Source organism: Pteropus medius, unplaced genomic scaffold (genome assembly GCF_902729225.1).
Source record: "Pteropus medius unplaced genomic scaffold, Ma_sr-lr_union100, whole genome shotgun sequence".
Taxonomy (NCBI): domain Eukaryota; kingdom Metazoa; phylum Chordata; class Mammalia; order Chiroptera; family Pteropodidae; genus Pteropus; species Pteropus medius.
In genome coordinates, this window is record NW_024349519.1 from 786,560 (window position 1) to 813,652 (window position 27,093).

Genomic DNA, 27,093 nt, shown 5'->3' on the forward strand with positions numbered 1-27,093 from the left:
ATCCCTTACCTTACACATCTTTCTCAACCCTTCAAAATCTGGTTTTGCTAGTCACCAATGACATGTGGCTAAGTCAGCAGGTATGTCTCAGCCTGATCCAACTTGTAATCAGCAATATCAGAACTATTTGGTCTTTATTTGGAAACCTCTTGGGCTCTGGTGACAGCACTAAGCCCGTTTTGTTTCTTCTCTGCAGACCCCTCTGTAATGTTGCTGTTCCTTGGGGTTCTGTTTCAGTCCCTCTTCTCTCCTTGCACAATCTCCCCCACTCTCTGGCTTTAGTTACCACCTATGTTCTGATGAGTCACAAATCTCAATCTCTAGTCCAGATCTTTTTCCTGAGCTTCAGAATTATTTATCCAACAGCATTATACATCAGTACTTCTCAACCATTTCCACATCATGGCACACATAGAAAATGATGGTGTTTTCATGGCAACCCAGCATAACCAAGATTGCTGTCTGTCAGAGGGAGCCTCTGCTGCCCTGAGAGTTGAGAAGGTCAGTATGCAGCACATTTGTAACTTCTTCCTGAGGCACAACAACAGTGGGATGTTCTTACCTCTGGGATAGACATTCCCACTTAGACATCTTCCAGGCATTTCAATGTCAACATGTTTCAAAGTGAGCATACCATTCCCCAAACCTGCTCTTCCTCCAGTGTTTTTTATTTCAGAGGTGGTCCTACTATTTGCAAGATAACTCAGTCCAGAGGTCTTGGCTTAGCTCTCTGTTTCCCTCCACTTCCAATCCTAAGACCTGCTGACTCTACTACTATTTTTGAAGTCATCTTCTCTCCATCACCATTATCACTTTCCTAGTTCAGAGCACATTTCTCATTTTTTCCCACAATTACTACAAAAACTTTGCATCTGGTGTCCTTGGCTTCTGTTCTCTCTATTTTCCACACTGCAAACACAGTGATCTTTCTAAAATGGAATTATGATTATGCCACCCCCCTGCTTAAAACCATTCAAAGGTTCTTTATTGCTCTTAGGATAAAGTATGATCTTCTACTGCTTACTTTTTCAATCTCATTGCTTATCATACCCCTAAAAGAATTCCATGTTAGTTCTCTAATACACAGTGCCTAGCATATAGTAAAGACTCAATAAGAATTTTCAATTGATGAAAATGAGGGAAAAGAACTTGGGCAGATCCATCATATCTGTGCCAGATAAGTTTCAAAGCATGCACTGGCAATGCCATCCTGACTCAAAGAATATAATTGCCCCATGTAGAATTAAGCAGCAATAGCAAAGCTATGTTCCTGTTAAGAAAATAGAATAAGCATTAGCCTTTCCTCAGCTCCTATCTTCCTCTTATTGAGCAGGAAAGACATCAAGAATACACTCAAGAGTCAATACAACCTGGAGAATAGACAGATTATTAAATGTTTTGAAAGGCCAGTTACCTGACCAATCTGATGTCGGGAATTCTAAACTGGGGTCAATTTATTAACTAATGTAACACAGTGGCCAAAGAGGTATCCTGCTAGACTGAGGAAAGAAGATGCTCCAACACTGAATGAATGACCGCATAGTATTGAAGCAGAGGACCCCAAAGTACTGATGTGAGCAGTGAGGGGTTGGTTCTCGGAGATGCCATCTACCAGTCACTCATTGGCACTGTATGCACACCACCAAACTGGTTTGTTTCCCACAGCTTGCAACAACCAGAGACCTAAGAAGCCTAGCTTGTTTTGTAACACAGGCAACTCAAGTAAAGAACAATACATGATCAGCGGTGTGTTATAGGTGAAAAACCAACTTTGGAACTTCTGTATAATTTTTAATAATTTAAGTGAATAATACCACTGAGGAATGAAAGTGTTTTAAGCTTCATCAAAGACAGAAAGTGATTGTGGAGCAACATTAACTATCCTTTTACCTCCTGTCAGTGAAGATGGTTTGTGAAGCATAAAGAATCTGCGAAACCTGAAAGCCTAAACTTTCAAGTGTGCAAGAGCCTTTAAGTAGGGCAGGTACAAGCGCAGATGCTCTGGCTGTGTAAAAGGAAAACATCTGAATGAAAAGTAAAAAATCATCCACATCTGTTTGCTTCCAAAAACTTAGTTATTTGGAAACATCCAAAAACAGTTAAAAATATCTGGCAGACTCTTAAGGTTTATTCACCCCACAGCTTTGGAATGCAACAGATACATGGAGTTTTATGGACTTAACAAGCCTTTTGAGGAAAGGATCATACCAATTTTTGTTGTAAAACCAAGAACTCATCCACCGATCCCTATTCAATAGATGTTGGGTGACTGAATAAGAATTAATTAATGCTGTGGGATTCCAAAGATGCCACTATCATCAAGAAATAAGGTGAGAGGAATTAAAACGTTCACAAAAATATTTGAACAAGAATGTTTATAGCAGCCTTATTCATAATAGCCCCAAACTAAAACTATCCAAATATCAATCGACTAGAGAGTAGATAAATAAATTGTGATGTAAATCATACAATGGAATATTACTCAGCAATAAAAAAGAATAGACTACACGTGGCTGGATCTCAAAAACATTACAAAGCTAGAGAATATAGATGCAAAAGAGCACATACTTTATGACTCCACTTATACAAATCCAAGAATAGACAAAACTACAGTGATAGAATTCAGGAAGTTGCAGGGAGAGGGTGGTGTTAGGTGCAGGGTAATCAACTATAAATGGGCGTGACAGAATTTTCTGGGGTGATGGTTCAGTATCTTGTTTTGGGGATTACATAGGTGTATATTATTGTTGAAATTCACCAAACAGAACACCTAAGATCTGCATATTTTACTGTAAGGATAAATTTAAAAAAGTATTTTTAAGCAAAAGCAAGAGAGCCATTGGGACTAATCATCATGACATCTTTTAGGCTCCAATAATAACATCCTTAGGCATTTGAAAAAGTCAAGCTACCCCTATGCTCAAGAACCCAAAATGACTTCTTTATCACCTGCCCTGTCAAATCCATATCCTGGTTCTGATTGCCATACTAAACCTCCCTCCATTAACTTCTCCCACTTCCCACCCTACTAATATGATTAGCTCACTGTCCCACACAGATAATTTGCTCTCCTCAGTCTCTTCATGTCCTTAATGCTGCCTGGATCCTACTCAAATTCTCTCTGCCCTCCAAATCTCATTTTAAATTAAGGATCCTCCTTCAGAGAGGAACTCTTAATTAATCCTAACCAGTCTGAGCACCCTATATTCTCTCATCTTTTATGTTCCTTTATTGGACTAATATGATGCTTTAATACATACTGCAACAGAAGCAATTTTAATAAAATGGATAGAGACTGTGGCTAGGGATCCCTTTGTATTTCCTTGCAGAACCCAGTCCAGAACCTGCATTTCCAGGCCAGTTAGTAAAATGCAAATTACGCAGATTATGCAGATTATACGGTATCCAGAGAAGGGCAAATCACCCAAGGTACAATGAGAATGGGATTCAAGGGATCTCTGAGGCTCTGTAGGGGCCTAGGTGGGCTGTTTGCTTTTCCTCTTTAAGCATGTGTTAGTTCAATAGGGAAGGAACTTGTCCCCAGTGAGATAGCAAGGGGCTGAGAACAAGGTCGTGTCTTTTCTGCCCAGCCTTCACTCTCCTAAACCAGTAAGGAAGCAGACCAGCACTGCTCTAAGAGGAGTGGAACCTGTTACCAGCTCCCAGTTTTGCATATTACTGGGAGGTCCCCATCCCAAAGGAAGAAAAGAGAGGCTTGAGCTTTTAAGGCCAAGGAGGCACTCAAGCCTCTTCCTATGTATTTACTCCTAACACGTATGCAGGAAGGCAAATTGCAAACACAACCACATATCCACGTGCACGCACAGCGCCACAGAAGCAGACGCTCATGCCTGTAGGTCCGCGTGCAACTAGTTTTCTGTACTATAAATGCCCCCCATTCTACCTCGGCTCGGCCCAGGCTGGCGTCTTGTACCCTGGCACTGGGTAGGTTTACCAGGCCCGACCCCGCCTAGGCTGGGAAGAGTGTTTCTCTATAAGGGGGAGGGGCGGTCCTTCCCTCCGGGGCGGAAGCGGCGCGCGCCGGCGGGACAGACTCTAGCTTTCGTCCTGGGAACATCTGGAGGAGCTGGGAGGAGCGCGCATCCAGGGTGAACGTGGATTGGCTGCGCGGAAGGCGGGGGGCGGGACCTGTGTGAGGGGCGGGGCTCCCTGGCCCCTTTAAAGCCTTGACATCAAGAGGCGGCCTCGACACCCCCCTTCTCTGCCCCTCGCTCCCGACCTGCCGCCATGGACCTGGCGCATCCGGCCTGCCCTGGCCCAGCTCAACACCTGATTTCGGTGAGTTCCGGGCCTACTTGAGATTTAAAGGGCGACGAGTGGGGGTGTTCTGTAAGCCTTGGGCTGGGGGTGAGGGGTGTGAAGGGTAAGGCTCTCGTGGCAGCCTTGGGTCGCACGGGGCGGCACGGCTTCCTGCGCGGATCTCGTTGCCTGCCCTTTCCTCCGCACTCTCCCGGGGTGGGGGGCCGGCTGCGACTCTGTCCCCTCCTGCCCCCCCGCGCCATCCTCGCGCACACTCCGTGGCCCCGGAAGGGAAACTTTCGGGAGAGGGGGGATGTTCCGGGGGCCGGTCTTCCTCCTTCTTTGAAAGCACTGACCTTGCCCCAGCTGCGCACCCCACCCGCATCCCACAGTCCGGGTGCCGCTTAGCGGTGCGGGGTTGTTGAGGTGGGGGAGTCTCTTCCCAAAGCGCAGGCGCGGAGACGAGCCCGGGGCTTCTCTTAGCACTCCTTGCAGTTCCCGTGGCCTGGGGCGTTAGGGCGTGGAGGATGTGGGGAGATTCGGAGAGAACAGGGTCTCCGAGAAAGACCCTTCGGTGGTTTTGAGGAGCTGCAGAAAGGAAGAGGGGAGCCCGGCGGGCTGAACACTAAAGAGAGGCTGAGTAAGGGAGAAGGGCCGGGGCAGCCCCTGCAGAAAAGACTGGATCCTGGCTGTGGTGCCAGAAGAATGCAGAGAATTTATCTGTGCCCGACACTCCTCAGGCCTAGCCCGACTAAGAAAGCGGCTGTCCGAACCCCAGCCATGCTTCTTACCCTGGGCCCAGGATAAAGATACAACCCTAGCACTACCCCAAGGGCCTGCAGGGCCCTCACCTCCCACAGGCCTGGTTTTCCACGTGTCTCAGCACTAGCCACTTAGCCTGTCCAGATGCTACTTCTTAAATGCTCGCTGAGGGTCTTAGTCTGACAGGTTCTTTGGCTGTTAAGGCAATTCCTCCTATTCCCTCCCTGCTCCTGCTCCCTCTCCCACACAGGTACTCCTGTCTAAGCACACTTGTCTGCCAGAGGTCGTGGTTGGAGGAGATGCCTAGAACAGGGATGGTCCTGAGGGACAGTAAAGAAGGGGTCAGTGTCTAACCATTCTATGGTCAATACTTTTGGGGAAAATGGACCTAGCCCAGTTTCCTTGTTGCAGACCTTCTCTTGCAAAACATTATGCCAACTTACTCTAAGACCCCTTGTCTGGCAAGAAAGGAGACACAAAATTCACTTTTCATATTGGTTCCCTGTCTCTCTAAGAACAACCGGGGTTATTACACTTCCTACCTCAGAAAAACACATGTATTTCTGTTTGGGGAAATAGTTAAGTTTGTTTCTAAAGTCTGTGGTCTGTACATGACATGGCTTGGGCTCTCCAACATCATTTTTCAGCCCAAGCCTTTGGGAGAGTGAGAACCTGGAGAGGCAGGTTGCCTGAGCTGCAGGGAAGAAGGCTCTTCCAAAGTAGGAAGGTGGAACCAGTGTGTATGAGGACCAAGCTATTGTAACTGTGGACTGAGTCAGAAGCTCTAGTTCCTGTGCTTCCTAGCTTGCTGTGTGACCTTGGCCAACACAGCTTGCCTCTCTAAGGCTGTTTCCCCCTGTCAACACAGCTTGCCTCTCTAAGGCTGTTTCCCCCTATCCGTAAAATTTAGGAGTTGGACTAGAAAGCACTAACATTGCTGAGGGCAGAAAGGCCCTTGGTACAGTGGCTCAGTTTGGAGAGGTAGGTTTTGGGTCATGTAGTTAGAAATCGCAATTATTTGGGAGTAGAACGTTGTGCGGAAGGGAGTAGATTCCCTTATCCTGCCTAAGAGTAACCATTGTCCTGCCCACCCCTGGTGCCTTGAGGTGTGAACTCCTGCCAGGATTTGGCCCACCTAGTGAGGTCTTTAGGCCCTGGTGAGACATCCTGGCGGGCCAGTCTTTGAGTTGGGCTTCTGGGGAGGGGTTGAGAGAGGAGGAGTCAGCCAGAGGCCAGCAGGGTAAGCAGATTCCCTGGAGACAGTTTGCAACTCAGCTGTTGGGACTTGTTTTAGGATCCGAGCCAGGGAGCACTGCACACTCATCCACACTCTTATAGGAAGAGGACAAGGAGGGCCCACTTCTGTTGCCCATCCCACCTCCTGGTCCTACTCACCTCACCTCTGCACTTACACCTCCATCTCCCAGACAAGGAGCTAAGGAGCCTCCCAGAACCCTGCCACACCAGCCCAGCGGCTGCAAGGAGAGGCAGCAGCCCCTTTACCACCTTTCCCAGCCTCCTTCTTGCGGTAGGTGGGTGGGTGGGGGCGTTAGGGCTTTCTCAGGAGTTAGGCTCTCCAGGTTGGGACTTGCTCTCCAGCCCAAGAGCCAAAGGCCTCACGTTATCCTTGTTTGTTTTTATCCTTGGTCTCCCAGGTGCTGAGGGAATTGTTGAAGGAGACAGGGTTAGGCTGTGGGATTGGTTGGATTGGTGGGGCATGTTCTCCCATATTGCTCTTCCCTCTGCTAGCACCCCCTTCTCCGAGCCCTGCTGCCCATGGGAGTGAATCTGCAGCAGGAGGTACTTACATTAGACCCAAGAAAACCTTTCTTATTGCTAGGAGCCCCTAGAAGGGAGAATGGAAGCTCCCAGGGAAGTCAGGTTTCCAGAAAATGGTTAATGGTGGAGTCCTTGTCAGAGTGAAGGATGCAGCTGTTGCTAGGCAGAGGCTGCTGTTCTCTCTTGGGGTGTGGCTCTGAGGCTGGCCAGCCAGAGGCCTCAGAAGCAGGAGGAGAAAGGACCCTTGTTTGGTAGCTGAAGTGGGGTCCCTGGGCCCCATCCTCCCTGGGTCACTAGAACTACATCTCTCAGAACAAATGCTGCTTCCCACTCCTGCTTCCCCTGCCTCCTCCCCCAAGTCACCACCACCGCCACCTTCTACTTTGACATCCTCACCCAAACCTGGCAGGCTCCTCCAGCCCCAGTCTAGCTGCACTAATGAACTGATTGGATTTTCTAAACTCAGAGTTTGGGGGTTTCTGATTGAACATGCAAATTTATGTAAATCAATCTGGGATTCACCACCACATCAAAACAACATAGAGTCATAGGCTGGAAGGAATCCTAGAGACAGGCTAGTCCAAATCCCTCGTGTTAAAAATGGGGAAACTGAAGTCCAGAAAGGAGAGTGATTCATACAATGATGAGTGTCAGGCAGTGCTCCTGACTGTGGTCAAGTGTTTTATGTGATGCTGTTCTGCTTTAATTTCTTATGAACAAGGAGGCCTGACTTAATTTAAAGCAAAGAGGGCAGTTCTTGAACCTGAGATTTTGAAGAGCCGGGCCCTCCAAGGGGCACAGTATTACCTCAGGGATACCCCACCCACCACCACCACCACCAAGGGCTCTGTTTAGCCTTCTAACATGGAGAAGTAAAATAATTTTAGATCCCTTAGAACAACACCTTTAATACTTTGTCCCCAGGTCCCACTGTGGAAGGTTGGAGGACACGGTCATTGGTTGCTGCCTGGCGTGGCCCTTATGGTTTCCCCAGAGCTGAGATTGTATACGTTCTAGCATCTCTCACAGTACCAGGCATATATAGGCTGTGGATAGATCTGCATAGGCAATGCCTTTACCTTTCCATCCTCATTTGAGTCTCTGCTGCTTCCCTCCATGGCCACTATGGGAACAGATCTTTGGTCTTCTATGTCTTATTGCCCACCCTCCCCTGCCTCTTGTGGGGAACAGGCCAGCTGGGTCTCTGCAGGTTTTTGCAGCATGACCAATCCAAAAAGGATTTGCTGTAGGAAGGATCTCATTATTTTAAGATCAGTGCCAAAGATGGAAGGGGGCTGTAAAGATGGACTCAGGTCCCCAGAAAGCAGTCTCCCCACTTGACGGGTTCTTGATCTGATCCACTTAACCCAGCTGCAAGATGTCCCCCACTCCCAATTCATGGACTATGCCTGTGGCATGGGGCTGTTTGGAGGGCTGAGCCCTCACTTACCCTGTGGTGTCTGCACGCATTGCAGAGATGGCGGAAATGCTCAAAGCAGCAGTCCGTCTGCTTTGGGAGAGTGGGTGTATGGGCTCAAGATCAAAGCTCAAAGCCCCTAGCTCCCCCAGCCAGGGCTACCACCAGGCCCTGCTGCAGCCTGAGGAGGGGTCTCGGGACTCACATCTGGGATCTTTCCTCACCTTCTCCCCAAACCCAGATCTGGCTGACTCTGGAAGGAGTGCCCTTGTCTTCAGTATCCTCCCCAAACACAGCAGATGTGGAGCCGGCTCCTTTTTTTCCTCACTCCCAGTGGCCCTGGCACCTGCATCCTTAGCTCTGTGTGAGGAGAATCCTTCTCTCTGGGCCTCAGTTTCCCAGTCTGTGCTGATAGATTAATAACACATCATCATTGGGGTGTGGCACCTGCTTGATAATTACCGTTTTACCAGCTCTGGGATTTACGTAGATGAAAGAGGCCTGAGGAGGCCAGGCTGTTATTAAGGTGAATTATCATTGCTAAAAATCCAGCAGCCTCCGAGAAGAGCCTGGTCAGGAAGAGCTCTGGGAGTTCTTCAATACTCAATAAGCTTTTTTTTTTTTCTTTAATGTATAGCTATTTTTAAAGGAAAGGCTAAAGAGGTCTGGCTGTCCATGCTGTGCCTGCACAGCTTGGGTATTGGGTGCTGCTTGGGACATTGGTCTACAGTTCTCACTCTTGTGGGGTTTGACATTGTCCCTCCCTGAAGACTCTCTGGGCAGGGGCTTTTCCTAGACAGGACTGTGAGGGGCCCTGGAATCCCTGGGGTTCTCAGCAGCTCTAGTACCCAGGGGCTGATTCAGTTCACCTCTAGCTAGCTTGATGTGAGGGCTCTTCTGTGAGAGGCTCTGTTGAGACACCCCCAGAACCTACCTGCAGCAGCTCCAGGTACATTGAGAGTTGCTTATCCCACCCTACCCCCACCTGCCCCAAACTCTCACCTTGCCCAACCTCCCACTTGTGCTTTTGCCCTTGGCCAGACCTTACCCCGCTTCCCAAGGATCTAGAATGAACCCAGCTCTTACCCAGGCAGAAATGGCCCTGAACAGCTTGTAAATAGTTTGATGTCACCATGCCATACCACAGTCAGGTTGGAAGGGCCTCTGTCCTAGCCCAGGGAGAAATTTCTGGAAGAAAGAGAGTGGAGACACTGGCATCCCTTGGCCAGAGTCCCCCACTTATCTGGCCAGACTTCCTCACCCCTCCCTTGTTCCAGGGGCCTGGTCCCTACTTACTAACGGGAAGAGAGTAGATGGCCCCATCTGGGAGGGGCTTTAGAAATCACCTGGTCACATGATTATTCCTTCTAACATTTTTTAAAGTTTTGTATTTTATTTATTCACTAGTTTTTATTACCTAGTCCAAAAGATGATACAAAGAGGCACACATTGAGAAATTTCACTCCCCTTCCACTCCCTTCTCCCTCCTTAGGTAATCACTTATTAGTTTCTTATATAATGCTCAAGAGTTTCTTTACACAAAAGTAAATACAAATATGTATTCATTTTTTTGCCTTTCCCAAAAGAAAGCATATAATGTATACTGTCTCCATCTGCCACCTTACTTAGTGGCAATATCTCAGTATGCATAGATTTCTTCTGGCAGCTCTATTGGTTTCTGATGTTTACCACCCACCGCAAGGTTCTCCGTCCACCCCAGGCCTTGAGCAGTATTCATTCATCTTCGTACATTGAATTTTATTCAGATGCCAGGGTTAGGCCGAAACCAGCTTCTGAGGAATTCTCAAGCTATAGTCAGCACATTCATCCATCCAGCACCAACTATGTGCTAGATGCTGTGCTAGACTCTAGGGGTAAAATGGTGATCCAAAAAGCCTACATTAAATAAAGAGTTATAGAATTACAACTATGATGAAGGCTGCAAAGAAAGGACATGTACTGTAAGAGCAAGTAATCAGAAGATCTGGTCCACCTGGGGTGGGGGGTGTGTGAAACAAGGTAGGAGTCTGGTGCTGGGACTGCAGGTATGGTACCATGTGACCCGGAAAGCTTGGCTTCTCAACTGTAGCAGCTTCTCTTCTCCCCACCTCGTCCAGTCTGTGCCCCTTGAGTTTTTTGTGTCCAAGACAAGACACCCGCTTCTCCACCGGATGGTGTTGATAATGCCCTGCCTCAGCTTTCTCTTTTCCCAGCTCTGGGCCTGCAGGCTTCTAAAGTTGGAGCCTTCCTTTCCACTGTAGACTGAGAGGAAGTTGGGGGGTGTTTGCTTCTTACTTCCTCTGTAGACAGCACAGAGGAAGTAAGAAGGCTACTTCCTGTCCTCACTTCCTGTCCCTGAGACTAGAAGAAGGCTAAAGCTCTTGGCTTTACATTCCCTTCCTCTCCCCAACCCCCACCACTTTCCTGGGAAGCCTTTGGGCCCGTAGGAGTAAAGCGACATCAAAGCCAATGGCTTCTCCCCAAAGGCCCTGCTGAGCTCCTCACCCTACCCCATGCAAGGAGACCTGCCTTTTCAACAGCAATTCCTTTCCAGTCATGATCTCATCCTTTTCTGCTATGCCCTGCAGGGAGAGAGGTATCAGAGAGCGCTCATCCTATTTTACAGATAGGAAAACTGAGTCTTAGAAGGTTTCTAGGTTTCACCTAGGGTCATGCAGTATGGCGGAGCCAGATCCAGAATCCAGGAAGTCTGCTCCCATTTGTGGGCATGAAGAAGAGCAGAGCCCAGTGGAAGACTGTGGGCGAACCAGAGCTACTTTCTCCTCCCAGAGCAGAGCTGGCAACTTAGGAGGTCACCTCTGGGCTCTGTCCAAATGGTGTCTGGATGCAGAAGATACTTGGCTGGCCAGAGCCTGTTCCTTTTGAAGAAAGATGCCAGGATATGAAGCTTGAGGAAGTGAGTACTGGGGGCTGAGCATGGGGGACTGGGGGACATATCCCCAGCACTCCTGGTCCTGCAGGTACAGCCTGAGAGCCAATAGGCTGTGCAGCCTTCCAGGCCCTTTTTCTCTTGGATCTGAGAGCAGATAATTGACATTCCAGTAGTCAGCTCTGCTGTTGCCTCTAAGAGCCTCTCTGTTTTGGGTCCTCCTATGGGACCCAGCTTCTGTCTCTGGTAATGCTCAGAGTGTAGAGAAAATGCTGGTTCTCTTACTCATTCAGGAGATGGGAGAGGAGTTGTAACTGGCATGGGCCAGAGCACCACAAAACACTCACCTTCAAATGCCCTTCAATCTAATTGCACTGAGTCATTCTGCTTCCATATACACCCAGAGATTTCTGCCTCCTTACCTTTCTATTTATGCCCTTCCTTCTGCCTGGAATGACCCCCTTCCCATTCCTTGTATCTAAACCCTCATTTCACTTGATGCCTCAAATTCTGAAAAACTCTTCCAGCTCCAACTTAAAGTTCTCCAAGACTATTCATGTGGAACTTCCTTCCCAGTACAGCTGTTTACCTGCATGGCTTACGCTCCCTACTGACTGAAAGCTCTAGAAAGTCTGAGCTGACTCGTCTCTGAACTGCCCCCTAGTACCCAGCATATGCCTCATACCAAGGCATCTATCCAGAAATACCTATAGAATGAATAAATTAGTCCCATTTGCCAGAGGGAGTCATTGAGGCTTAGGAATGGGTTGAGAGCTTGGGGAAGGTCATAGCAATGTCAGTGACAAATCTGAAATGTCCCTTGTTCACCCCTCAGTATGGTTTGTCATATGGACCCTTAGAGCCATTTAGGTGACGAGTATTTGGGGAATCTGATAAGCCCATTGTACATTTCCACCTATCCCTTCTTTCTGGTTCTTTTCTCTCTGGAATGAAAGAGATCACCAGGTTCGGGGCCTCATCGACAGGACAGTACACTGGCAGAGTACCGAAGAAGTACAGAAATGCAGGCAAAGCCCCTCCTCTGGGAGCCCTGCTTCTAACAGCATGGCAAATCAAATCCCCTCTTCTGCACAGTGGAGTACTAGAAAACAAGACACATTACAGTTTGAAATCACTGATCCTGCAGGAAGCACTTCAAGGAGAGAGATCAATGTGGGCTCTATCAGTTTCAGAATAATTGCTCTGGAGCCAGACCAGGGCAGGGCTTCCAGGGTCATGTTGAGGGCTGTGGTCTGTCCCCACTGCAGTAGGAGGTCATGGGAAGATTTGAAGCAGGAGGGACACAATCAGATTTACAGTTTTAGAAAGAAGATTGCTCTGGTAGAGCTCCTTGGAAAAGTGATTGTGGTAGGAAAAATACAAGGTAAGCCTGAAACATCTTATGGTGCCCAAAAGTAAGCAAATGTTAAAAAAAATAAATAAATGTTTTTAAACAGAGGCATGTTGAAAAGACATAGGAGCCAACCTGAAAGAATTCCCAATGGCCAAAGCTGGAATTTAAGCAATAAAATAAGTGATGATAATATTGGTTTATAATCCAAAGAATAAAATAAATATCCATGAGTCCATACTAATATAAATATATAATTAAGTAAATAAATGGGAGTGAAGGGACAGTTCTTCCTTACAGACAACTTCCAGTTAATAAATTGTACATGGAATGAGGGAATTTGAAAATTATCATTTGAACACGATAGTAATTGTTGCAAACAAGATCTATTGATGAATCCTAAAATTGAGGAAATTTTAAGCAGAGACAGGATATTTGCATGTTCACAAAGCATTGCCCCCCCAAAAAAAAATTTATTAATCACAAAAGGAAAAATACTAACTTTATGGTGGAGAAACCACCTAACCAAGTGATCAAGGATAACTTTGGTAATAATAAGCCATCTCAACATCACACATACCCCTGGACATAATGCACCAAGAAGGGCATATCACCTCTGGTATTTTTTCTAAAAATCCATAACTTCAATCTAATTGGAGAAAACATCAAAGAAATCCAGATTAGGGGACAGTCTCCAAAATACTGACCAGTTCCTTTCCAAAGTGTCAAGGTCATAAAAGACAAAGACTGGGAACTGTCACGAATTATAGGAGACTAAGGAGACATGGTGATTAAGTACCGTATGGGATCCTGGATTGGATCTTGGGATAGAACATCAGTGGAAAGGACACCAGTGGGCAAGAAAACTGGTAAGGTCCAAATAAAGTCTGTGGTTTTGTGTTTTAAAAATTGTTCTGCTAAAGATGTAGAACAGTGAGAACATGCTGATATGTCTATTTAAAATGTAAAATACACGTGTAGAAGTAGAGGTGGAAGACGTCAGGGGTAGAGGAGGAGCATAGTAGACAAGGGAAAAGTCGTCCAGGAGGAAGTGGTCACTATATAAAAAGTAAAAGGTAACCCACAAAATGGAAGAAAATATTTGCAAACCATCTGATAAGGGACTTGTGTTCAGAATATAGGAAGAATTCTCACAATTCAATAATAAAAAGACATATAACCCAATTTAAAAATGAGCAAAGGATCTGAATAGATATTTCCCAAGGGAATATATACAAATGGCCAATGAGCACATGAAAAAGATGCTCAACATCAGGGAAATAGAAACCAAAACCATAATAGATATCACATCACACTTTATATAATGATTAGACTTAGAAAATCAGATAATAACAAGCGGTGAAGATGTGAAGAAATTGGAACCCTCATACGCGGTGGGAAAGTAAAATGGTATCTACTTTGGAATACAATTTAACAGTTCCTCAAAAAGTTGAACCTAAAATTACCATACGACCCAGCAATTCTACTCCTAGGTACATAACCAAGAGAAATGAAATCCACACAGAAACTTGTACTTGAATGCTCATAACAGCATTATTAACAATAGCCAAAAAGTGGAAACAGCCCAAATGACTATTAACCAAATGATAAATGGATAAACAAATTGTGGCATATCTATACAATGGGATATCATTCGGCCATAAAAAGGAATGAAGAAAAAGAAGCCAGTCACAAAAGACCACGAGTTTAATGATTCCATTAATCTCAAATGTCCAGAATAAGGAACTCTATAGAGACAGAAAATAGGTTAGTGGTTGCCTAGGGTTGGGGGTGAGGGGTTGCTAACTAAAGTGTAATGAAAATATTCTAAAATTAACTGTGGTCATGATTGCATATATCTGTAGATATAAGCCACTGAATTGTACACTTCAAATGGATGAGTTGTATGAGATGTTAGCTATGTCTCAGAGCCTTAAAAAAAAAGTCCAGGAAGAAGTGGCCACCTCCAGGAGGAAGAGATACTTGTGCCTGAGAAGGCAATGAGGACTGAAGAATATTGTTTGTATTTAGCATCGTGGTCATTATGGCTGAAGTTGGACCAGGTTGAGAAAGAAGTGAGAAGGGAGGCTGGCATTTTTGTGGAGTTTGACTGTGAAAGACAGAAGAGGGCAGACTGGAGAAATATCAGTGGAAAATTATTTTTAAGATGAAAGACATCTGAGAGGTTTCAAAGGTGGAAGGGAAAAATTCCTTCAGGAGGGAGAGACTGAAGACATAAATGGGAAGGATCTGGGGCAGGAAGGACTGGCCTTGCCCGGGAAGAGAGCAGCCCCTCTGCTATAACAGGAGTTGATGAAGAGGTACAGAAGATTCTGATGGAGCCAGGAGGATAATGGCAGGAGATTTGAGGGGTTTTCCCTCTGCTGGCTTTAATCCTTCGGGGAGATATGGGGAGATGATAAGCCAGAAATCTGAGGAAAGAGAAGAGGGTTGTGAAGCAGTCATTTCAGAGAATTGAGAGAGCATCTCTCAACAGGAAGCCTTGTTAGGAGTGCCAGGCAGGACTGCCCATGTGGCTGAGATGGCTTTCCTTTGATAAGGAGAGACTGAGAAATAGTGTGAGCAAAAGCCTGGGGACAGGAGTGCGCGTCAATTCTTGTCCTTTCCCACCCCCAGCCTCTAGAGTCTGGAAAGGAGCAGTGACCTAGAACGCTCAAGTCAAAGAATCGTTTAGATATCAGGGATTCTTCTAGAACTGTGCTGTTTAGCATAGTAGCCACTCAGTGCATGTGACTATCAAACTTGAAAATTCAGTTTCTCAGTTGGACTAGCCACATTTCAGGTGCCTCAGTCGCCACGTGTGGTTAGTGGTTACCATATTGGACAGCACAATAAATATTTTCATCATCACAAAAAGTTATACTGGATAACACTGGTCTAGAAAAGTGATTCTCAAACCGTTTGGCCTGAGGACCCCTCTACACTCTTCAGAAAAAGAGCTTTGGTTTATATGGCTTATATACCTATTGACATTTACAGTCATATAAATTAAAACTGAGAGTTTTAAACATTTAATTCATTTAAAAAATAGTAAACCCATTACATGTTCATATTTTATGAAAAATAATTCTGTATCTTCCAAAAGAAATAGTGAAAAGAATGGCAGTGTTCTTCATTTTTGCAAATCTGTCATGTCTGACTTAATAGAAGGCACCTGGATTCTCATATCTGCTTCTGTGTTCAATCTGTTATGATATCACATGTCACGTAGTCTCTGGAAAATGCCACTATACACTCATGGGAGAATAATAATGAAAAGGGCATAATGTCTTAGTAGTATTATGAAAATAGTTTTGACTCTGTAGACTCCTTGAAAAGGCCTCAGGATCCCCGGGCTACACTTTGGAAACCATTATTCTAGAACAACCTCCACTTAGCATGATGGAACTTACCCCTGAGAGGCTGAGTGATTTGCCTAAAGTCACACAGCAAGTAAATTGCAGTGTTGGGACTAGACTCTAGGTCTTCTGCCTTCTTTTCTGAGGCTTTTTCCAGTACCCTAGGTTGACTGTGAAAAACAGAAGAGGGCAGACTGGAGAAATATCAGTGGAAAATTATTTTTAAGATGATAATAACAACCCTGCTGGACTTTGGGGAATGGGGCCTTGGCATCTTGGCTGCAAAACCCCTGGCATGTGGCCCTATAAATAAACCCATTGTGTCTGTGTCAGAGTCCCTTCCCTCTCCCCACCCCCAGCAGCTGCTCTTTTTGTTGTTGGCTTATGCTGTGGACAGGGAACATGAGGGATCCAGGGGGAGGAGAGAGAAGCCTTTCGGGCTCCTAACATGACTGCCCTTCCTCCTGCCTTGCCTGGAAGGGCAGGCGACTGATCCTACTGTCAGTTAAAAAAATCCACACCATAGTATGGAGATTCGTGGAGTGCCTGTGAAGAGGAAGTTGGAGGGGGGATGCAGGGTGTCCCTTCCCCAAGAACACATGCCTCTCAGGAGGACTATTGTATCTTGGGGCCAGTTCTCAGGAGGAGGGAAGGAAATTCTTGTCTGCCCTCTTTCCCTGAAAGGGGAGGAGACCAGTTGGAATTCTTAGGGCTAAAAGATGCTTTGGGCCAGGGATTATGGTGGTTACTTTCAGGCCAGGAGTGGGGCCTCTGTCTTTATATTTCTCTCCACACCCGAAGGCAGCTAGGGCTGATCTTGGCTGGGAAGGAGTGTTTGCTGTGGGTGCAGAAGTTGCTGTTTACAAATGGACTCCTGGGTGTGACTAGGATTCCAGAAGGCAGCTGGGGGCTGAGAAGGGAAAACGGTTGGTGTTATGGACGATTCTTTTATTAAAGGGAGCTTCTCCATCTCTGCCTTGCCGCAGCTGCCCACCCCTCCCCCACCTCCTGGTCCCTGGCTTCTCTCCCTAGAGGACTCTGGGGGGAACAGCTGGTGAGTGAGGGGCTCATCAGGGCCTAAAGGCCTGGCGGAGGGCCAAACTGGGGAGTATGGAAGGCAGGCCTGCTGCCATCTCTCTGGCCCCTCCCTCCCAGGCCTAGACTTGAGTTCAGCCTGTGCCCTGACAGGGGAGAGGGCGGAAGCTGCAGACCCCACTCCTTTGATCTGGCTGCCCGAAAAACCAGGATAGTCAGATCTCTTTTGAGGCCCTGGAAGCCCCTGTCCCCTCCTGGCTTTAAAGGGGCAGGGGGTGCTAGGGCCATACATGGCTGACTCGGCTCAAGAGATAGTGGTCATCTAGATTCACTCTTCAATTGGGCTGAACCAGCCACATCTCCAGGTTACCCAAGGACCCCCCACACACACACAAGGGCCTGTTCCCCACTTCCCTGTTTCCTGGCTGCCGCTCTTCCCCCAGGACTGGCTAGAAGGCTCTGCTCTTCCTCCTTTCCCTCCCTCCCTCTCAGCACTGAGGTCACCTCCCTCTGAATCAGGCCTTTGTGGGAGGCGGGGCTGCCCATTGGCAGTTCTGGCGAGAGAAGCCACTAGTGAGAGCTCTCACCCCCTGCAGCTTCATCCCTACCCAGTCCAGCTGGCATCATGTGTTCCAGACCCAACATCCAGGATGTGTGGTAGGACCATTGGAGGAATGTTTGAAATCAGGGCCATCCTGAACACCCAGGCCGGGGTTTTTCCAGACCCCAGGTCAGGCTGAGCACAGAAGCTGTGAGTAGGAGTTGTGGGCCTGGTGGGAGGAGTGGGGGTGCTTGGCCCTTTGGACAAGGAAACCCCAAGTGACACCCAGCAGGGACAGCCAGTAGGAACTGACCTGTGTTGGGTTTTTTTCTCATGAGATTTAGGCCCCAAACCCAGACTCCGAAGGGCCTAATTAGGCTCACATTGTGAGCTGGAGGTGGTAGTATCTTTCTGGATCTTAATATTCCCCAGAGGAGTGTAAAGATGCAGGAAGTTTTCTTTTCACCATAGAAATCTTGAACTCAAATTGAAAATCTTGAACTAGTCCAACTCACAGTGTGCACTCCTCCCCTCTGTCAAGTTCAAATGCAGACCTCTTCCCTGTGACTCTTCCTGCCCTCTGCTCGTGGCCCTGCAGACACAGAGAAGGCCCCTCATCCTGAGTTGGCCAGACCATCTCTGCCGAGAGCAGCAAACATCTTCCCAAAGTGAGGCTGAGTCACAGCCTGCCTGCAGCCAATATTTCTGGAGCCTCTCCTCGGCCCAGCTAGGGCATGGCAGAGCTATTGCTCTTGGGTGGCTTATCACTTGGAGGGTCTCCTCCAGGTCACAGTGCGGCTCAGGCGTCCCTGCACGGAGATTCACAGGGGCTCAGATTGAAGAGTGGCATGGTTGGTTCTGTGGGGTGTGTTGGGTCCCCACCCTCCTTAATACATAAAACCACACATACATACCCACAGCCAGTCCTCACATTCTGGGCCTCACGCCTAACCTGGATGCCTTTTTGTTTTTATTGTTTTAGGAAAAGATATCTCCTAAACCACCTTCACCCTTAGTTTGGCTTTTGTCGTTGTGTGAAGGACACAAAGACTTGGGCTCTTCCCAGGTTTATCTTTATTCTTTTCTGGCCCCTGGACACTGCCCTATTCATCCCACTCCCTTCTTTCACCCTCCCAACTTTTTCCTCACACTCCCCAGCACTCCCTTCCTTGCCCCAACCCCGCTATTCTCTGGGAGTTTCCACTGGGGAAATAAATTGCGAGGGAATTGGGAGAGGGCTAGTGATGCATGGGGGAAGGTCTCTCCTAGAGCAGGGGAGCCTCCGACTGGAGCAAGTGGATGAGGACCCAGAGATGAGTATTGTGGGGTGTGTGGCACAGGCCCAATGGTGGAGGTAACCCGAGGCCTTTTTTGGTTTAAACTCCTATTTGTGTATGTGAGGAGGAGGATATTTCCTGAATATTTTTCATTTTTTTCCAGGCCTGTCCATTTCTACTTTTTTCCGTCCATTTCTAAATATATTAAACATAACGTTGTGAGCAAACGAAGTTATACTTGATATATTTGTATGACGTTAAAATCACAAAGGACTTTAGATTGTAGTGGAGTGTTAAAAGTAAGTATTACACAGTTTTTCTTTTTCTAGTTTTTAGAAGCCCCCCCCCGTTATACACATATACACACACTCAGGAAGAAGTGTTCTCCCCTTTTGCGGTTACCTGCTTCTCTTTCTGGGGTATCAGACAGGGAAGAGTGAAGGCTGGGCTGGCCCTGGGGCTGGAGAGCTGGCAGGAAAGGGCTTGGAGAGGATGAGCCGCCTGAGGGCAGCGTGGATTGGGCAGCACTCTCAGGTCTTCGTGTGCCACTACAGCAGGGACCCTAGGGTGAGGGACTGGAGACTTGAGGTCTGCCTACCTGTGAACAGACCAGAAGGGGGAGATGTAGCAGCAGACTCCACGGCAGGACTTTGCACTGTGCTAATATGCAAAGCCTCCATTTACTGAGTTAATGCAAGATGCTCTACATACATTATCTCATTTCATCAACAACTCTTTAGGCTGTGTTGTCTTATTCTCATTTTATAGATGAGGAAACAGATCTTATAGAGTCAGGATTCTAACCCAGATATGTCTTAACTGCAGCGTTCCAGGAACCCTGGGACTGTACAGAGCTTACAGAATATAAAGAGCTTACAGTACAACTTGCGTGTGTACAGAGAGGCTGCATGGGGATGGGGCAAAATCCAGGCCTGTCCAGTGTGTTTTGTGAACCAGCCATATGGTTTGGGTGGTGTCCTTTGCCTCCAGAGCCTTTGTCCTTATCCAGGCTGGTGCCCCCACCACCCAAGTCCACCACTACCACAAGGTTGGTAGGAGAATCAGATGCAGTGGTACAGGAGAAAGTGCCAACACATAGGATACACTCAGTGTTTGTGAGTATAACTTCCTGTTCCTTGGTTTCCTCATCTCAAATATAAGTGTTGATAATAGCATTTACCTCCCTTTGTGGTGATGAGGATTAAAGAAAACGTATGTTGTGGAAAGGCTATAAAGCCCCACATGTTGCTATTCATTTCTGTCTGCTATCTGAGTGACTCCTGGCTGAGAGCTGGGACCTTTGCACTGGCTCTTCTGCCCAGAATGCTTTTTCCATGCCAAGATTTCATCTGGACTTCATTCAGGTCTCTGCTTAACTGTCACCTCTCAGTGCCTTATCAGGACCCAGCATATGTTCTTTGGTTTATCTGTTTATTATGTGCCTCCCCCAATAGAATGGAAGCTTCATAAAGGCAAGGCTTTTGCTGGCTTGTTCATCTCTGTGACACTAAACCTGGCGCATAGCACCTGGCACACAGAAGTCCAATAAATGCTTGTGGAATGCACGGCTGACATGGTCTCCCTCTTTTTCCACAGGCGAGGTGACCATTCTGGCTGCTAGAGTGAGTGTGACAGCCTGGCTGAGAGGGCAGAGACAGGTGAGGGGCTCTGGGGCCTGTGCATGCTGGTGATGGGGACTGGAGGAGGAGGGCTGGGGTGGAAGAGGCGCCCCCTGTATCTCTGGAGGATGGAAGAGAGAACATTTAGATACCTGATTGATAAGCTGCTGAGGGCTCTTTACTTCCTTGGTCCAAAAGTGCTAAGCTCCTTTTGTGGGGGTGTTGATGGGGCAGGGAGGCAAGTAATTGGTGGTTGACCAGGGGCCTCCACCCTTCTACATTAGGGAGGGTTTCCCGTCTACTGGAAATTTCCACAATATTTTGCAGAAGAAGGAAATGAGCACTTTCCTCTAGCAGAGAAATTGAAACTCAAATGGAAGATGGAGCCTGGTTGGGTATAGCCAGTAACCATGGCAACAATGTGGGGGGACGGTGAAGGGATCACATACACAGTATAGGTCAGAACTCTGGCTGAGTTGTGTTCAGGCAGTCACAGACTGGTCTGTTTACTCATCAGTCTGTCTTACATACTAGGTGTCATGCCAGGAAGTGTGAGCCTGGGCAGTAAAATGAATAGTGTTCCTGTCCTCATAGAAGTGACAGTCTGGGGGCGACAGTTACAGAGCCTGACTGGCCTTGGATTGGGAGCCCTGAAGAATGAATTGGAAGGAGCTGGCCAAGTGGAAAGTGGGGGAGGGTATTGAGACCCATGCAGAGGACCAGCATGCACCAAGAGGCTGGTCCTCTGGGCCTTAAGGAAGCAGGGAGCCTTGGAGGCATGCCAGCCACCTCCCAATGTCCCCAGGAGGATACATGTGCCAGTTGGAGGACAGTCTCAACGGAGAACTCGGGTTTCCCAGCTCCTGGACAGTGTCTATGGGACCTGTGATAGGGTTTATAAAATAATGGTCTTTGTTCTTAAGATGGGCAAAGTGTGTCCGTCCTGTGACCAGGAGAGTCTTAATCTGACCCTGAGTTGTTACAGTATTCATGGCACATCAGTCACACTGAGCTAAACTTCGAGAATACTGACAAGTTTTGTCTTTGTCCTCCTCCCCTACTCACTCCTCCCTGGGCCCTGGAGTAGCCTGCTGGGCCTTCTCTCACTTGTTCCCAGGACTTGATGTCAGAAGCCATGGACCAGCCGGCTGGGAGTCCTGGAAACCTGAGGCCCGGAGAGGGTGGTGATGGCAGCATGGAGCCAGGCACCTGCCAGGAGCTCCTGCACCGATTGCGGGAGCTGGAGGTGGGGCACGGGGCAGGGTGAGGGCAGCAGGGCTGTCCTTTCCTCTAGTTGTGATCAGACCTTCCCCTCTGCCCCTTGGCCAGGCTGGAGCAGGGATGACCATTTCTTAGCAGAGCTCCTCTGAGAGACCCTCTTTGCTCTTAGCTCTCCAGGCTAGGTACCAGTTCAGGGACAAGAAGCATGCACAGGGGCAGGGCTGTCCTAACCCCCAAATGTCTCCCTTTACCCTTCTCCCCCACTTTCATGCTTCTGCTGGCTCTAGGAAAGGAGTAGTCACAGAGGCCATAGGAAGAGGGTTTGGTTGACCCGACATCCAGGAGTTGAAGGCCAAGGATGTGTATCCTTAAACTAAAGCCCTTCATTACATTCTGAAGACCCTACCTTCCTCCCTCGCCCCAGAAAAATAAGATTACTCTTGGCACTCCTACCTTGGCACTGTGTCTCCCTAGCCCCTCCAGCCTCACTGACTGAGGTTGGGTTTTACAGAAAACCGGAACCTGAGCTCTGCCTTCTTGATGCCCTTGGTCTGTGTCTGCTGGCCTCCTCATGACAGAATCCTACAAGAGCCAAGAGCTAGACAGGGATGTAGTTAGTAGACTCTTTGCTTCCCCTTCTTCAAAAGGAATTTTCCCTGAGGGAAGAATGATCCCATAGCCTCCTTTCTGCCCTCTTCCTCCCTCCTGCAGGCAGAGAACTCAGCACTTGCCCAGGCCAATGAAAACCAGCGGGAGACCTATGAGCGCTGTCTGGACGAGGTCTGTGGGTTCTGCAGTGGAACCGAAGCTGGGAGGGCTAAGGGGTGGGGAATATGACTTGTCTGCTCCAGACAGAGGCTGAGTTAGCTGACAGCTCTGCCTTGGGGCTTTCTGTCCCCAGGTTGCCAACCACGTGGTGCAGGCACTGCTGAACCAAAAGGTAACCAGCCACAGGAAAAGATCTCACCCCAATCCCAGCCGCCCTCGGAGAAGCTCTGGGTACCACAGGGGAGGTCCTTCCTGGGGACCCCTGAGTCTGCTCAGCTAAGCCTTCGATAAGCTAGAGGAGGAGACTTGGTAGAAATGTCAAATAGGCCCAGCGATGTGCCCACCTTCCCCACCTCAGACAGATCTGTACTATTCTACCTGGAGGCAGAGCTGAGCTAGGTAAGGCCAGATCTCTGAGTTATGGTAACTTATCCTGGCCCCAGCTGGTTTCTCAAGGTTGTAATGGTCCTGAAAGCAATGTTGATGTTGTGAACATAAGGCGTTATCTAAATATTTACTCAAGTACTATGGGTAACTTCTTTATATATGGTCCCTTCTGACCCCCAGATCTTCCTCTGCCTTGTATGGGCCCTTCTTGGATGTGTGGTTTCTAAGAGGCAGAGGGTTGGCTCTAGGGATGGGGAAGGTACCAATGGGAATGGGATTTACCTCCTACCAGGGGTGGTTAACTTTAGAGAATTTACCATCCCCTGAAGATGCGATAGCCACAAACAGGCAGGCTCAGGTCCCTCTCAGGAGGAGGCTGCAGGAGAAGGGCATGCCCAGGAGAAGTGCCTGTTGCTCTGGTGAAGGGGACTGTGCTCATACTGCTTTCCCCCACCCCCACTCTCCACCCCATTACCCCATTGTCTCCTCATTTCACCTCCTTCTGTGTGGTGGTAGGACCTGCGGGAGGAGTGCATCAAGCTGAAGAAGAGGGTGTTTGACCTGGAACGGCAGAACCAGATGCTGAGTGCCCTGTTTCAGCAGAAACTCCAGCTCACAACAGGCTCCCTCCCTCAGGTGGGCACAAGCCGTTCTTCCCTCATCATATCTCAGATTCCTGCCTCCACAAGCCCCATCATCATCTCCACCCTTTTTTTTCCCCAAACACCTACAGAAGCAAGCTGTTAGCCATTCCCCTCCATTCTGGGGCCTGTCCATCCAGGGAAGGCCTGCCTAGTCTGATAGATATGAGCCTTAGATGGGGTAAAAAATCCCTAAGACCCCTTTAAGTGGGCTGTTCCTCACCTCACAGGTGCTCCCCACCCAGCTGAGTGGCATCCCTTTGTGATGACAAAGAAGGTTCTTGTTCTTACCCTGTGTGGGGAAATGGGTGGAGGCTGAAAATAAAATTATTTCATGCTCCCAAGGGACCCCTTTGGCCACTGCATTTCCTCTTCTTGGCCAGAGGTAGGGTGGGACTGGGTGGAAGGCACCCATTGCTTGGTGTCACAGAAAGGTCAGGAAAGGCACTTGACTGGATAACTGTGTGCGCATATTGCAATGCTCAGTCACGACTCTGGCCACAGACCCTGGTCCCTCCTTCTAGCCCTGACACCTGCCTTACCCAGGAGAAGCAGGAGGATACTAAGATGTCACTTGGGGTCACTCGATCGGGAAGCCTCAAGGGTGGAGTGAGACGTGGGGGTGAGAGGATCAGGAGCAACTCTAGGTACCTGAGCTAAACAGCAGGTTCTAAAGTCAGATGACATACACCTCACCTCACCCCACCCCTGACCTTGACAAGAAGAGAAATACTCTGTGTGTGTGTGTGTCTGTCTGTCTGTCTGTCTGTCTGTCTGTCTATCTGATGCAAACCAGGCAGCTCTTGGCCCCCAGACCCTAAGCAGAATGCCCTCTGCTCCTTAGGAAGCCTGACCCCTGGCAGAGGAAGCCTGTCATCACCATGGCCTTTCTGTAGCCACTGTCCACCAGGCTGGTGCAGAGCTGGGCGAATCAGCGGCAGGGACTACAGCTTCCCCAGCCCTGAGTCCTGCCCTGCTACAGAGTTCACCCTGGGATCCCCAGAGTCCTAAGCATACCGGCCAGTCTCACCCCGTCTATACTATTCTCAGTTACTGCTGATAAAAGAGGTGTCGGTCATCCTTAAATCATTTCTTTTTCACTTAAATGACTTCTGGGATTTGAATTTAGGATTTTTAAATGAATTTTGGGGTTTGGGACAATAGATTTATCTTCCCCAGAGGTGACATGACATAATAGAAAGAGCACGAACCTTGGCCTCAAATAAACTTGGGTTGGATCCCTAACTTAGCTAATTCTTAGCTGTATGACCTTGGGCAAATTATGTAACCTTATGAAGCACTGTTTCTTATAGATAGGGATAAAAATTCCTATATTGCAGGTTATTATGAGGATTAAATGAGATAATATGTAGTGTTTGGCCCATAGTAGTCAATGATTGGCAACTATTTACTATTATTAATGTTATTCTCAAGTTGTGCTTTGCCAAGATGAAAGCTCCATTGAGCAAATGCTAATTTAGCTCTTATTGTGAGCAGTACCTCTGCCACTACATATGGAACTGGACAGGGCTGTGGCCTGTGCAGAGCAAATGTAACCCCCAACGTCTGGGACTGTGCAAGCTACGGACAGCAGTCTGTGCAAAGCAGTAGTACAACAGTAGTACAAAGCAGAGCGCGACAGTGCTGTCCAAGAGCCAGAGGGGAGAAGAGGCCATTAGACACTGGCTGGGGGGGTTCCTTTAACGAGGTGACGTTTGGCCTGGGCCTTGATAGATGGGCGATTTAAAAAGAATGGAATATGCGGTGGAGAAAAGGGATTCCCTGGGGAAGGAACAGAGCAAGGAAGTCTATGGAGTAGCAGGCTCTTCAGCTGGGCTGGAATAAAGGGTGTGTGAAGGAACAATGAGTGAGACAGAGCTGGAGACACTGTCAGGGAAGAACCGGCAGGCCAGGCCCTGATTGCTGGCAGAGGAGTTCAGACTTGTCTCCTTAGGCAGTGGGCAGGCATAGGAGGCTTTCAGCACAAAGATGCTTTAGAAAAAAAAAAGAAAAAGGTGCTTTAAGCTGCCTTGTACACTGGATATCGAAAAGCTACCAAACCGGGTCAAGGAGACTAAAATGCTGAGCAGTGTCCAGGCTAGAAACATGAGGATCTGTGCTGAAGGAGTGGCTGCAGGTGGCCAGAGGGAAGGTAGAGAGATGCTGCAGAGACAGGATTTAAAAGATATGGAGAACGAGAGAAAGGGAAGTGTTAAAGTTGACTGTTATCTAGTTAAGATGCCTCAGCGAAGAAAGTATCATTCTCAGAAACTGAGAGAGAAGTGACTCATATTTAAATACTTCTTTTGTAATCCTCAGTGTAGAAGTTTCACATGAGACCCGTTAGGGGAGACAGAAGTGATAACTCCTGCCATCTTTTCTAGGACCCAGGAACAAAATGCCTCTTCTTTTAGTCTCAGCCTGTGATGCTGGGGTCACAGGCAGTCAGAACAGGAAGGACCCTCTCTGTATTCGGGGAGGAAGCCCCACAGAAAAGCAGAGTGATCCTGGAGGCACAGTGGCACCTGCATTAGGCCTGCCACTGCCCCTCTTTCTCCAAAGCCCCCTGACCGGTCTCACCTCCCTACCACCTGGCTATGCACTTCTTCAGTCTGCCAGTGCTGTGGTCTCCCGAGGCTCCTCTGACCAGGTAGTGGGGACAGTGGTAAAAGCGCACCTTGGGCCAGATGTCTCCGAAGGAGAAAACTTGGAAGGATATTTTCCTTTCCTTGGATGGGATGGCCTAGCTCGTGAGGGAGTAGGGACCTGGGACAGAGCACCTGTGCTAACTCTACCTCTTCCTGCAGATCCCATTTGCCCCTCTCCAGCCTCCTTCCGAGCCACCAGCCTCCCCCTCCCTGAGCTCCGCCGAGGGACCAGCCACCTCACTGCCTCTGGGGCGCTGTACTGGGCAGAGAGAGGTAGGAGGGCAGGGCACAGTGGTCTGTGGCCTCACTGAGCCTCTGTTGCTGTTTCTTGATGAGTCCCAGGGGAAGGGCTGCTTGCTTCCTGATGTACAGATTCTTGTCCAGGGCTGGGTGTGAGCCCTCAGTTTCACCTCATACCAAGAAAAACAGATTTCCACCCCCAACCACTGGCCAATGTGTTAGTACTGCAGTAAGAGTCATAGTTTACTCTGTGCCAGGCACTGTGCTGAAGACCTGGATCTCATCTATCTTATTTCATGAGGGTAAACATAATTACCATCACATTTTACAGATGGTACAATGAAGCTTAGAGATTAAATAAATTGCCCAAGGCCGTATAACTAGTTAAGTGGTAGATCTGGGACTTGAACCTACAGTCTGGCTCCAAAGCCCATGGAGTTAACCACTACATCATACTGGACTGGGCCCAAGCAGGGGCCTGGCCAAAGCCAGGAAGGGCTTGCGATGGAGTTACTCCCAAGCCCCTTCTCCTTAAGGATCAGGTCAGCAAGCCACTGTTGGACCCAAGAAGGCCTGGGCCCGGCCTGCAGTGACTGACTTAGGACTTGGCCACATCACATCCCTTTCTTGAGTGTTCTTTCTGGAGCCTAAAAATGGACAGGCTTCCCTCTCCTGACATAAGTATAGCTGTCAGAGTTGTAGGTGGTCAGCCCTGTAACCCAAACGGCAGTGAGAAGTGGTGGAGAAGTGGGATTGGGATAACCAGGAAGGGAGGTGGGGTGCCCACCCAACCCCAGTTATGCCTAGAGGAAGAGCGGGGCTAACCAGGACTCAGTGGCCCTTGAGGAAGCCAAACCATCATATCCCAGGAGCTATCAGTTTCTTCTGGGGACACAGA

General features: G+C 48.2%; 1 protein-coding gene across 1 annotated transcript in view; it reads left to right on the forward strand.

Moving 5' to 3' along the window:
- Nucleotides 1-4,146: 4,146 nt before the first annotated feature.
- NCKAP5L (NCK associated protein 5 like) overlaps nt 4,147-27,093 on the forward strand; it is a 29,240-nt gene continuing 6,293 nt past the window's right edge. The window contains exons 1-7 of the mRNA XM_039882090.1: nt 4,147-4,299; nt 20,268-20,329; nt 21,378-21,536; nt 22,223-22,291; nt 22,413-22,451; nt 23,183-23,302; nt 26,115-26,228. Of these exons, the coding sequence (XP_039738024.1) occupies nt 21,414-21,536; nt 22,223-22,291; nt 22,413-22,451; nt 23,183-23,302; nt 26,115-26,228 (465 nt within the window). The 5' untranslated portion in view covers nt 4,147-4,299; nt 20,268-20,329; nt 21,378-21,413. The remainder of the gene's footprint in view (nt 4,300-20,267; nt 20,330-21,377; nt 21,537-22,222; nt 22,292-22,412; nt 22,452-23,182; nt 23,303-26,114; nt 26,229-27,093) is intronic.